The sequence below is a fragment of the Gastrolobium bilobum genome, unplaced genomic scaffold, assembly GCF_033153095.1.
Source record: "Gastrolobium bilobum isolate Gb01-03AN ecotype WA unplaced genomic scaffold, APGP_CSIRO_Gbil_v1 utg15895, whole genome shotgun sequence".
Taxonomy (NCBI): domain Eukaryota; kingdom Viridiplantae; phylum Streptophyta; class Magnoliopsida; order Fabales; family Fabaceae; genus Gastrolobium; species Gastrolobium bilobum.
In genome coordinates, this window is record NW_026899635.1 from 8,183 (window position 1) to 21,993 (window position 13,811).

General features: G+C 41.5%; 1 protein-coding gene across 1 annotated transcript; it reads left to right on the forward strand.

Annotated features, from left to right (window-relative positions):
• The first annotated feature begins 1,337 nt into the window (after positions 1 to 1,337).
• Positions 1,338 to 2,621, forward strand: LOC133292130 (uncharacterized). Its single transcript, XM_061490506.1, has one exon. It carries the CDS (start codon positions 1,338 to 1,340, stop codon positions 2,619 to 2,621), a length of 1,284 nt encoding a protein of 427 aa, XP_061346490.1.
• Positions 2,622 to 13,811: the final 11,190 nt, after the last annotated feature.

The window sequence follows — 13,811 nt, forward strand, 5'->3', positions numbered from 1 at the left end:
GAGCAACCTCTCATGACTATGATAAAACTTCATATAACAAAAGGTACGATGAATGTATACTGTTTAAATATGGTACTCCTATTAGGACATTGAAGCTATTTAAAGTTTCATTAGATGTTATCCTATAAACCAAGGTTGATTAAAAATCATCCTACATGTTGGCCTATCCTTATTCCGAAATCATAAAACAGGAATGAACTCATATGTCAAATAGCGACATAATAGATAGCGACATAATATACCTTGTGATAAATACTTTAGGAAATGAAAGCTTAAGTTCAAAGATGATAAAACATACGAAATTAATTAGGAAATATATTCATGGGAAAACCCATATACAGACAAATTTCTAAAACATGAAGAAAAAATATTTAAACGTTCTGGATTGACATGTCTTGAGGACCTTCTTCTGTTACCCCATTGACGTGTTTTGATAAACGATTTTTACCCAAGCAATTTCCTTGAGAGAGACGACTTAGGGTTTCCACTCTACTACAAATTTTCTGAACCCTAATAAAAAATAATTTTTAATTTGCACGAGTTCGACAGCTCGTGTCAAATTTGGCGCCGTTGCCGGGGAAATTGCATCGGTCTAAATCATTTTCTGAATTTGATCATCTTCTTCTTCTTCTCTAGTTTTCGTTTCTGTTTCTGAAAAAAAAAATCGTAAATTTCTATTTGCACACCTGTCTTATTTTGCGTTTTGCACTTGTTTGCGTTTCTTATTCCGATTTCTGCACCTTTGATTCTGCATCGGAATTTGATTCTAGAGAGGCATCTTTTCTCAGTTTGTGAATTTTTTGCATTACGGATTACGTTTTAGGCAATTTTGGGCAAATTTGGGAAATCGGTAAAACTCCAGTTTGAGAGATTGGTTCCGGGAGTTCTATTCCCAACTGAGCATAAATCACACCCCAAAATGGTGTGAGGTGACCCTTAATTTTGCCAAATTCTATCGTCTGCTAACCCGTTTTGCTGTTTATTTGAAATTTCAGGACGTATCGGGTATTTTTGCTATTGTTCAACTTGCTCTGATCGCTCTGAAAATTGGTGAAATGAAGAAGATGATCATCCCTGTAAAAACTCGTGGGGCTATGCCCCACGATTTAGGCCTTGATTTCGCCAAATTCGTTCATTTACTATTTTATTTTAATTTTTGAAAAAAATTATTTGATTTCTAAGTTCCTAGGATCAATTAAAAAATTTGTGTGGTGGTCTCATAATTTTTAAAAATCGTTTGATATTGTTTCTGTATTTATTTTTATTATTTTTCATAAGTTTCGTGTGTTTTCGTATGTTCAGTATCAATTCTTGCTTTCTGCCTGCGCCTATGATGCATGACTAGGAGTAATATCAATGTTAATGATCTGTTTGCATTTGATCCTGAAATAGAGAGAACATTGCATGCTGCTAGAAGAGCTCGTAGGTTGACTTATAGTAGAATTACTAAATTGGATCCTATTTCTGAGCATACTGATTTTAATTGTTCTAGTTCTTTTAATAGAGTAGATTTTACCTCTTCAAGTGATTGTCTAGTTAATTCTGAAATCATGGATAACAGAAGTTTGAAACAATTGGCTGAACCTGATGTTGAAAATTATCAGCCATTATGTATTCGTTATCCTGATTTAAATGTTGCATTTGAATTAAAATCTGGTTTGATTCATTTGCTGCCAAAGTTCCATGGTCTTGCAGGTGAGGATCCTCATAAGCATCTGAAGGAGTTCCATGTGGTATGCAGTACTATGAAGCCACAAGGAGTAGATGAAGAGCAAATCAAGTTGAGGGCTTTTCCATTTTCTTTAGATGGTGGACCTAAGGATTGGTTTTACTACCTGCAGTCATCCTCCATTGGAAGCTGGAATGATATGGCCAGACTCTTCCTGGAAAAATTCTTCCCATCTTCAAGAGCCACTTCGATCAGAAAGGAAATAAGTGGCATAAGGCAAGCAAATGGGGAGAACTTGCATGAGTACTGGGAGCGATTCAAGAGGTTGTGTGCAAGCTGCCCGCACCATCAAATCCCAGATCAACTGTTGATTGTGTACTTCTATGAAGGGTTGCTTCCCATGGACAGAAATCTTTTAGATGCAGCTAGTGGTGGAGTCCTCGTCAATAAAACACCTGTTGCTGCAAAAGAATTGATTGCAGAGATGGCAGCCAATACTCAGCAATTTGGCACCAGAGTGAACAGCAGTGCGGTGTTCCAAGTGCAAGCATCCATAGTCCAATCTTCAGCAGCTCCTACAGTAGCATCAAGCATGGACAATCAAAGAATTGAAAATAAGCTTGATAAGTTAAACTCGCTGGTGAGACAATTGGCAGTAACACAGATAGTGCAGCCTCCCACTCCACAGATGAGCAACCCGTGTGGCATCTGCTGTAATCCTCTTCATCCCACAGATGGCTGCCCTTCCTTTCATGATAACATCCCTCTAGTTGACCAGGCAGTAGCTGCAGTAGGAGTTTTTCCTGGAAAATCGCAGTATCAGCAGCAGCAATGCAATCCCTTCTCCAATACTTACAATCCTGGCTGGAAGGATCATCCCAACTTGAAGTCGAATCAGAACCTGAACCAGCAGAGCCTTCCTCCTTATCAGCAGAGGCAAAATTTCCAGTAGGCTGCACCTCCACATCAATTGCAACAGGAGCCACTAGCCCAACAGCAGAACAACTGCGGTCCTTCACTATAAGATTTGGTGAAACAGATGGCGACGAGTAACTTGCAATTCCAGCAGCGGACCGAATCTATAATTCAGAACCTCCAAACACAGATTGGGCAGTTGGCAACATCAATGAGTCAGGTTCAACCTCAAAGTTCCAGCAGTTTTCTTCCTTCGCAAACAGTTCCAAATCCAAAAGGGAATGCAAATGTCAGCGCTATATCTCTGAGGTCAGGCAAACAACTGAATGAGCCCCAGCAAGCTACAGTTGAGGATGAACTAGCATTGGAAAAAATAAGACAGCGCAAGAGAAGCGAAAATTTGACAATGAACCTGAGTTCTCCGTTCCGCTTCCCTTCCCTCAAAGTGTCATCAATTCCAGGAAATTGGCAGAAATAGCACAAGAGAAGGAGATGCTAGACACATTCAGGAAGGTTGAAGTTAACATTCCTCTTTTAGATGCGATCAAGCAGATTCCAAAATATGCCAAATTCTTAAGAGAATTATGCATCAATAAGAGGCGGCTAAAGGGGGACGAGCTAGTTAGCGTGAGCCGCAATGTATCAGCCCTCATCCAACCCATGCCTGAGAAATACAAAGATCCAGGTACATTTACTATTCCCTGCATTATTGGAAGTTCTATATTTGATGATTGCATGCTAGATTTAGGTGCTTCCATTAATGTCATGCCTGAGTCTGTTTATAAGTCCCTTGGTCTTGGCCCTTTGCGTGCTACTGGTGTTGTTGTCCAGTTAGCCAATAGGAGCAATGCATTTCTAGGTGTGTTTAACCTTACCCAACTTTAAGTTATCAACTTTAATTCAATACATGCATCAAGGTTCCATTTTTATCCATTAAAACTCATGCTCAAGGGTTGGTGACACTTTCCCAAGACTCAAACAGAGTAGCAAAGGCTCATGGAGCTCACCAATCAGCCCTCAAGGTCCCGTTTTCACAAGGACACGAAAATGACAAGCAAGCAAGGTTCTTTCTCACCAAAGGTGGCTCCTTGAAGCTCAACAAGCAAGGAACAATGGTTTTCCAACACTCAAACCAACAAGTCAGCCACAAACTCTCCCTCACAGAAGTTGTAAGTTCAGAAATGGAGGTATCACTCACTCTCAATGCTATTCTACTCTCCCTCAAGGTGCTTTGATGAAGGTTCCAAGAAGAAAATGGCCTCTAGGCTCACAAAGAAGGGGAAGAAGGGCAATGGAATAGTGTCAAGACTGATCAGCCTCCAAGTCTTACGTAGGATATTGTATGGCCTAGGGTTTTGGGACAATATATATATATATATATATATATATATATATATATATATGCGGTTTAAGTTAAAACACACTGTATTAGAACTAATAGCTACGCTTAGCATTTTAATCCCAAACTTAGGATTTTGAACCTACTCATTTTTCTAAGATTTGTCATATTTTTATTTTATTTTTCGCAACACCTTTCCGGTACGCGCCTTTCCATAACCAGTATCAGTTCTGGAACCAGTTCTCATTATTTTAACTTGAAACTTGTTTTACAAGTCCTATATATTATTCTAGTGACATATACACACTTTTCATAATTTTCCGGGATACTTCATCGGTACACATTTATACCGAGTAGCAGAATCGGTATCTGCACTTTTCGTCAGAAAAGCGACTTTCAACGTTATTAATCACTTACCAATATTATTTAAGCCTTATCATAAATATTAGGGTTAATTATGGAATTATTTCCTAATTTCACATAATTAATTAATTAACTTCCTTAATTAACGGTGCAGGTTCTTACATTTACCCCACCATTTTAAGGATTTTGTCCTCAAAATCAGAAACATACATGTCTCGGAAGTCGGGATACTGCCGGAGAAGCTCGTCCTCTCGCTCCCAAGTGCACTCCTCAGGAGTTCTCCCAGTCCACTGCACTTTGACCATCGGAATGATCTTGCTCCTCAGCTGCTTCTCGCCACGATCGAGAATCTTGAGTGGTCCGACGGGAGTTTTTAGGTTCTCCTGAACCTCCATATCATCCGGTTGCACCACGTGCGAAGGATCCGCTACATACTTGCGAAGCTGAGACACGTGAAACACGTCGTGGATGTTGGTCAAGTTCGGAGGCAAGGCAAGCCGGTAGGCAACAGATCCTACTCTACCAAGTATCTGGTAGGGCCCAAAGAATCGCAGTCTCAGCTTCCTCACTCCGAGTGCCCGACCAACACCGGTGACAGGTGAAAGTCTCACAAACACGTGCTCACCCTCACTGAACTCCAGTGGACGATGCTTGACATCGTAGTAACTCTTCTGGCGATTCTGCGCCTACTTCAGCTTTTCCCTGATCAACTGGATCTGCAGGGTGGTATCTTGGACGAAGTCCAAGCCAAACAACTCGTGATCTCCAACCTCAAACCAACAGGTAGGAGTCTGAAACCTCTTAACATACAATGCCTCGTAGGGTGCCATGCCCAGGCTAGCATGAAAATTATTGTTATATGAAAACTCCACCAATGGCAGGTGCCTATCCCATGCTGAACCCTGCTCTAACGTGCAAGCCCTCAACATGTCCTCCAATGTCTGGATTGTCCGCTCAGTCTAAGGGTGATAGGTTGTACTCAATCTCATCTGAGTCTCAAAAGCTCCCTGCAGCGCCTCCCAGAACCGAGATGTGAATTTCGGATCCTATCACTTATGATACTCTCGGGCACCCCGTGAAGCCTCACAATCTCGCGAACATACAGTCTGACCAACTGCTCGGTAGTGAAGCTCACCTTCACCGGAAGAAAGTGGGCAGACTTGGTCAATCTGTCCACAATGACTCAGATAGAGTCACGACCAGCCTGAGTCTTCGGCAATCCCACCACGAAGTCCATGAAAATGCTATCCCATTTCCATTCCGGAATCTCAAGAGGTTGAAGTTTACAGACGGCTTCTGGTGTTCTATCTTTACCTTCTGGCATATCAGACACAAACACAGCTATGTCCTTCTTCATGCCCGGCCACCAATAATTCCACTTTAAATCCTTGTACATCTTGGTAGCACCTCGGTGGAAAGTAAACTGGCCCTTATGAGCCTCTGTCATCACTTCAACAGTCAACGGACCTCGAGGAACCACAATCCTCTTCTGAAAGGTCAATAGTCCATCCTCATTCCAAGACACACCGTCCTGGTTCTTCACATAATCTAGGCACTCTCTCTGCACTTGCGCCTCTTTGATCTTCTCCATGAGTTCGTTCTTAACTTGCACGGTTTCCATTTCGAGAAGTGCACCTCCAAACAAAGAGGTCACCGTCAGATCTCGAAACTGTTCGATGATATCATAATCACCCATGGTCAAACTGGATAGACTCACAGATTTCTGACTCAAAGCATCAGCTACCACATTGGCCTTGCCAGGATGGTACTTCAACTCAAAGTCGTAGTCCTTCAGATACTCCATCCATTTCCTCTGTCTCATGTTCAGCTCCTTCTGATCAAACAAATATTTCAAGCTCTTGTGATCACTGAACACAGCAAACTTCATGCCATAGAGATGATGCCTCCAAATCTTGAAAGCAAACACAATAGCAGCCAACTCCAAATCATGAGTCGGTTAGTTCTCCTCATGAGGCTTCAACTGCCTCGAAGCATAGGTAATCACCCTGCCCAACTGCATCAACACACAACCGAGCCCCTTTCTAGAGGCGTCGGTGTACAACTTAACTTCCTCCGCAGGATCAGGAAGGACCAACACAGATGCGGTAGTCAGTCTCTCCTTTAACTCCTAGAAACATTCCTCACACTCGTGAGTCCACACAAATGGAGTCTCCTTACGGGTAAGGCGAGTCAATGGCAGAACTAGCATGGAAAATCACTTAATGAACCTTCGGTAGTACCCTGCCAAACCCAGAAAACTCCTCACTTCGGTTACCGTCTTGGGCCTCTCCCAATCTAGCATGACCTCAATCTTGTTAGGATCCACTGCGACTCCCTCTGCAGAAATCACATGTCCCAAGAACTTTACGGACTTGAGCCAAAACTCACATTTGGAAGGTTTAGCATAAAGCTTTTTCTCCTTCAGCACTTGCAAAACAATCCTCAAGTGCACAGCATGTTCCTCCTCAATCTTGGATTAAATCAATATGTCGTCAATGAAGACGATCACAAACTGATCCAGGTACGGCTGGAAAATTCTGTTCATATAATCCATGAACACTGCGAGTGCATTGGTGAGTCCAAAAGGAATCACCAAATACTCATAGTGATCGTATCTCAAACGAAACGTGGTGTTCGGGACATCCTCCGACTTCACCCGAATCTGATGGTATCCGGACCCGAGATCGATCTTCGAATACACACAAGCACCCTTCAGTTGATCCAACAGATCATCAATGCGCGGAAAGGGATACTTGTTCTTGATTGTCACCTTGTTCAACTGCCTGTAGTCGGTGCACAATCGCATAGTCCCGTCTTTCTTTTTCAAAAAAATGACTGGTGCTCCCCTTGGAGACACACTCGGTCGAATGAAGTCTTTCCCCGAAAGGTCCTCGATGTGCTTCTTCAGCTCTGCCAACTCTGGTAGCGACATCTGATATGGAGCCAATGAAATGGGCCCCACACCAGGCAATAAGTCAATGGAGAACTATATCTCCCTCTGCGGCGGAAACTCAGGGATTTCCTCAGGAAATACCTCGAGGAATTCCCTCACCACAGGAATGCCAGTGATATCCTCATGTGCCCCACTCACCAAACCTCCCAACATGACATATCTGAATGCCCCTGCACTCAAGGCTCTCCTAGCCTGCAGTAATGATATATAGGGCGAGGAACTGGATGTCGAGTCACACGGAGACATCACCACTCACTTCGCACAACAGTCAATCATCACACAATTTCTGGACAACCAATCCATGCCCAAAATAATCTCCAAATTGGCCATCGGCAATCCTATCAGATCTGCCGAGAACTCACGGCCATCCCACTGAAACGCTACATCGCGATGAACAGTGGTAGAATCAAAATTTTCTCCGGTGGCGGTAGTCACCCGCAACGGTGGAGAAAGCACAGACATGGGCAACTCAAGCCCCACAGCAATCGGGGTAGCAATGAAAGAATGCGTAGCCCTGGAGTCAAATGCTTGCAGCCATCTCGCAGCAGCAATGGGATCAAGCAACCCATCGAAGGAAAGTGGCTTATGCTTGCGGAAAGCATTAAGCCGGTGGTCTATAATATCGCGATCCTTAGCAGGCTCCACATAGGGTTCCATCACCCCAGTGAGTTGACCAGTGCCCTCAACATGGCTCTAGCTGTCATCCTGAAGACTAGGTGGAGGCGGCGGTGGTGGTGGCGGTGGAGGTGGTGGTGGAGGAAACTGACCCTCAGTGTGGCCAGCCCTCATCTCCTCCAACATGACCCTCATCAAGGTCATGTTCGCCAGCCTATTTGCCTCAAGGACATCTTCTGTGGCCTTCCGGTTCGCCTCTCGAACGGCGTCCATCATCGCCTGGTTGGCCAATCTAGTGGCCTCCTGATCGGCCAGTCTAGCCGCCTGCATCTCAGCCAATGCAGTCAGGACAGGATCCGCGTGATCCTCAGTGGTCTCACGGTTCCTCCTAGATAGTACTATGACTCTGCACAAGTTACACAAAGAATGAGTTGATCAGGCCCACACAATGTTGTCACCTATGCATTATCATAGCAGAATCCAACAGAGAGAACACACAAGATAGACTCGCAACCAAACATCCTAAGTTATTGCAATACATACAGGTTTTTTCCTTGAAATTGCTCTAATACCATAAAATGTAACACCCTGTGTTAACCCAGTTTGTTAACATGTCATCATATTAAGCCACGCTTAATTAAAAATTTGCAAAATATCTTTTTCTGTTCAATTATTACGTCATTATCATTACTAAGTTGAATTACCTAATTCATTTTAAAAATATTGCCTGTATGTAAATTGCAAATAGACACCTAACTGAAAATACCTCTGTTGGACGTTTAGCAAGTGCACTAGTCGTACAAGTAATAAAATGATGAGTAAAGATCGTTCCCACGAGGATTTGTGTCAAGCACTGACTAACCATATGTACTTGAGTTGAATCAAACAAAAGTTCATAGATTGCATAGATTTCTTGTCACCAGAAACTACACTGAATTGAATTAAAACTTGATAAATAATTAAAATGTAAATTATAATGTAAACAAGTAGTCAAATGTCATTTTCCCTCAAACATGAATTTATAGATGAACCAATTTCCATTATGAATTATCTACCATGTGATGTTGATCAACCTTTTTCTTATCATCTCAAGATGTAATCCCTTACTACCCTGATAGACACATTAATCAGAAACCCTAATCCCTTGGTGATTCCTTTCTTAATACATGCATTAATTACTAAGGTCTTAAGAACACATCAAAATCCTAGCATCAATCCCTTGACTACTAGAACACTGATGATGAAGTTGTCAAAAATAGAGAAACAATGTAAACATGTCTGTTCTACACTATTCCTTAACATGAAGAATTAATCAAGATAACTTCATACAATCACATAATAGATAAACAAAACATCTAATTAACCATTCATAAATTCAAACTTGAGTTCCATTGAATCAGACTACAAAGGACTCTACTCAGACATAATTGAAACACAAACAAGAGAAGAAAGATAGATCAAACTCCATTGTCATGATAGTTGAGTCTTCAATCTCCAAGTACAATTACATAGGAAATACTAACTATTACAAGAACTAATCCTAAAGAATTTGGAAATTCAGAGAAAATGAGGAGTCAGATCAGATCTATGAAAGACCTGATCTGATCTCCCTTCTCCTAGTGTGATGCGAAAAGTCAGAATGAGATATGATAGATTGGATCTGATATCTGGAATATCTCAGAATGTGAAGGCCCCTTGTCCTTTTATAATTTACAAATTACAACTGAAAACTGACATGGGCGCTAAAACTCTCATTTCTGGACGTTTTAGCGCTCAACCTTAACGGATGCCCAACTGCTTTTAACTGTCTTGGGCGCTAAAACGCTCAGTTTTGGGCGTTTTAATGTTCAGCACCAGCATCTTTTGTGCAACAGGGCGCTAAAACGCTCAGTTTTGGGCGTTTTAGCGCCCAACACTTAGAATTTTCCCATTCTTCAGAATCTTCTTCCTTCTCTCTTTTGCTTCTTGAGCTTCATTTCCCTACAAAAACAATGTAAATTTTCAACAAAAGCTTCAGAACTTGTATGACATTAACCTCTTTTCCATCCATTTAATCACACAAATTGATATTAATTCATGCTTAAAAACCTGATGAACTAAGGGTTCATCAACCTCATAAATAAATAAGTGAGTATCTAAGTCACGGATCTACAACACGTAGTCCGGACATAATCCTGATACGATTATACAACTTGAAGCAACTAAAAACATAAAATCAAGTCAATGTGGCATGGACAATCCCCATGCTCACCAAATAAGGCAACAACGCCCAACAACAGTCTCAAATCAAATAACATGAAAGTAAATATAAAGCAAAGTCAGCATCCAGCAAAATCATCATAATAGCATGCAATTAGCTAAGCTCCGGCCTCCTGCCGCTATAGGTCTCAACCCCCGCATTACCTGAACCTGAAATGGTGCCCCAAACTTGGGGTGAGATCTCTAAACAGAAATCTCAGTAAGACAAGGGGTCCTCAAGGATCTTCCACCCCAAGCTCACTTACATGTGCAATATAAGTTCCAAAATCAGTGCAATGCAGCAGATATTCATATCATCTGTGTTATAACTATTCTACTGATCAGAGGAATGCAGGAATACGTCTATTACCCACATAAGTACACGCTCATGCTGTACCCGCCCATAGGACCACCCCATGGCTTCCTGTCTAGGCAGAACACCACATACATATCATATAGAATTTGCACTTAACAGTTCAATAGCATTTCAGTAAAACAATACATGAAAACATATCATGCATATAACCGTCCCCCCATGGGACATGGTGGAACAAACAATGGCTAAACCGAGGACACGAAATCTTACCTTTTAAGCTAGCTATCCAAACCAAGGATCCAACCAAGCTCAAAGTCCACACACAGTACAATCACAATATGTTTTGGACCAGCAATAATATCAACAACCAAAGCTTATAATCATATAGCAAAAGACAACTCTTTTACGTTTCATGTCTTAAGGCTTCTCACAAAGCCACAAATCCTTAATCATTTGATTCTGACTTAATTCAATTATTATAGAAGTCCCACTTCATCAAACTAGGGTCCATAAACCCATAACAGCATTCTGTATAAACAGTACCGATACTGTTCTCGAAAAACCCAGAATATCCGGATATATGTCGGGGGCATATCCGGATATCTGTCTGGCAATATTCAGATATCCATATCCGGATATCATATTTGGATATCATATCCGGATATCCATATCCGGATATTTCGCGACAGAATGCAGTTCTGCATTTCGCGAGATATCCTTCCCAAAGGTGGTTCATTTCACGATTTCAGAAGCTTAAACATGCATTTCTAGGTGTGTTTAACCTTACCCAACCTTAAGTTATCAACTTTAATTCAATACATGCATCAAGGTTCCATTTTTATCCATTAAAACTCATGCTCAAGGGTTGGTGACACTTACCCAAGACTCAAACAGAGTAGCAAAGGCTCATGGAGCTCACCAATCAGTCCTCAAGGTCCTGTTTCCACAAGGACACGAAAATGACAAGCAAGCAAGGTTCTTTCTCACCAAAGGTGGCTCCTTGAAGCTCAACAAGCAAGGAACAATGGTTTTCCAACACTCAAACCAACAAGTCAGCCACAAACTCTCCCTCACAGAAGCTGTACGCATTTATACCGAGTAGCAAAACCAGTATCTGCACTTTTCGTCAGAAAAACGACTTTCAACGTTATTAATCACTTACCAATATTATTTAAGCCTTATCATAATTATTAGGGTCAATTATGAAATTATTTCCTAATTTCACATAATTAATTAATTAACTTCCTTAATTAACGGTGCGGGTTCTTATACGCGGCACCATGGCTGGACTCTGCACCAGCAGGAGAGGCTGTTGAAGGTGGCACCATGGTACCAGAGGGGATGGCATCATCAGCAGCTCTTCTCGCTGTTTTCGCCTCCAATTTGGCCAAGGTTGCAGACATCGCGCTATCTGGAATGCACAAACAAATTCGCATCAGAAGACAAATCAACATAGTAAAGATAAATACCACATCATATTAAAAGAATAATTTCATAAACTATTTACCCAAGAAAACTTTAATGTCGTCATCAGTGTATTTATTCAGAATAGTATAGATACTCAAATAATTTGTGTCAGACACTTCCCGCGCGATCTTACACAAAGTAGTCACTGTATGCCTCTCCAAGTCACTTAAGTCTTCAAAAGTTATGTTCAGTTTGTACTCTTTTGCGAGATATCACGTCCAGTACAAAGGAAAGATATGAGTGTTAAGTTCTTCTCTCAGATAGAAGGGATGACAATCCTCGCTGGGTAGATTTTAAAATATTCAGTGCTCCACCTGTGCACTTTCCTTTGATAGGAATCACATAATTTGTGTTTTGCGTTCCCCCGAAATGATACCCAACTGGCTCGCGACCCATATACATTGAATAAACATAAAAATGACTCGGGAGACTGAAATAAATTGTACACTTTACATACCATCTTATACACTCTAATAAAATCCCATGCATTGGGGGCTAGTTGGGAGGGAGCTACATGAAGATGCTCCAGAAGTTTACAGACGAAAGGAGAAAAAGGAAGCCTCACTCCTAAGTTTAAAAATAAAAAAGCATACATCATAAGAAAATGCTTGGAGGAACTGTCTCCGCGCGATGAGCACACTCGCTCATTCATGGGAACCACAAATAATTCACATTTATCATCTTGTACTTTGTTTACGGTCAGATGAATTGCAACCTTCAGCTCCTATAGTTCCCCTGGAGAGCTGTAGATAGAGACAGTGTCTAACACGATGCCAGACACCCAATCTAAAGCCTCTTCATCCCAGATGCTCCGTGTGCCTGACCCAGTTGCCTCAGGATCGTGCTTTTGTTTCTTCTTTTTCTCAGCCGCATTGCGCTTGACCATGATCTCTTTAATTTCAGGTGAGATGAAATTTGGTTCATAAGAGGAGGTATTAGTAGAGCTAGAAGAAGTAGACGAAAAACTAACGAATGTAGAATTAAAGTTGTCAAAATTCCATTTTTTATACGGATACCCAGCAAGGTAAATAACATTTAAGGGAAGTGGACTTGGACTTTTTTGGTCTGGCTGATCCCGCGCGATAGAAGATGGAGTATTGCACGATGAGGTTGAAGTAGGAGATTCAGGACTTAGGACATTAATAGGGTCGTGACAAAACCCAGAATCTGAATTGGAATCACTTGATATGTAGATAGGATTTGCCATTTTGTTTAGAGATTTTGGAAAAAGAGATGAACTTTGTTGCGACAAAGTCCTTGATATCTTGTAATTAAGTTTCCGGGATGAAGATCCGACCTCACTACATCGACGAACAGATGAACAACTATTATTAATTTTAATTCTCTCCCAGGGTGAAACACCCTTGCCCGCCAGCCACCATTCTCCAGTCCCTAGAGACCGAGACCTAGGAAAGGATCTTGGTGGAGGACTGGTGGACCCAGACCTTTCGACCATTCTGATAAAATTCACAAATTTGCGATTATCAAGCATACCTTAAGCTCAATAAAAGGGAAGAAACGTAATAAAGACAAGAGAATAGTAGAATAAAAGAAAGGGTAGCAACATACCTTAAGTTTTATACTTCAACGGTGGAGTGGACAGCAGGACGTGTCAAAGATCCAGGAAGTTCACCGGAGAAGGAATACTAGAGAAGAAAGCCTTTTGCAACAGAGATAAGTGCTTAGAGTGATTTCCCTCCAACTAAGTAGCTTAGTACAAATACGAAAAGTCACCACAAGGAAACCCAAAAGGTTAAAACGTGTTGAGTAAAACAGATGAAAAGGGGGGCATGTGGAAAGAAGGCAAATAGATTAAAACCTAAAACATCCCATGTTTGTCACTAATACACCCACGTAATTACGGTGGCATTAGATACCCCTGACAGTTAACATCCAATCAACCGTCCCAAAACGACAAGGTAATGATGGCCTTTTA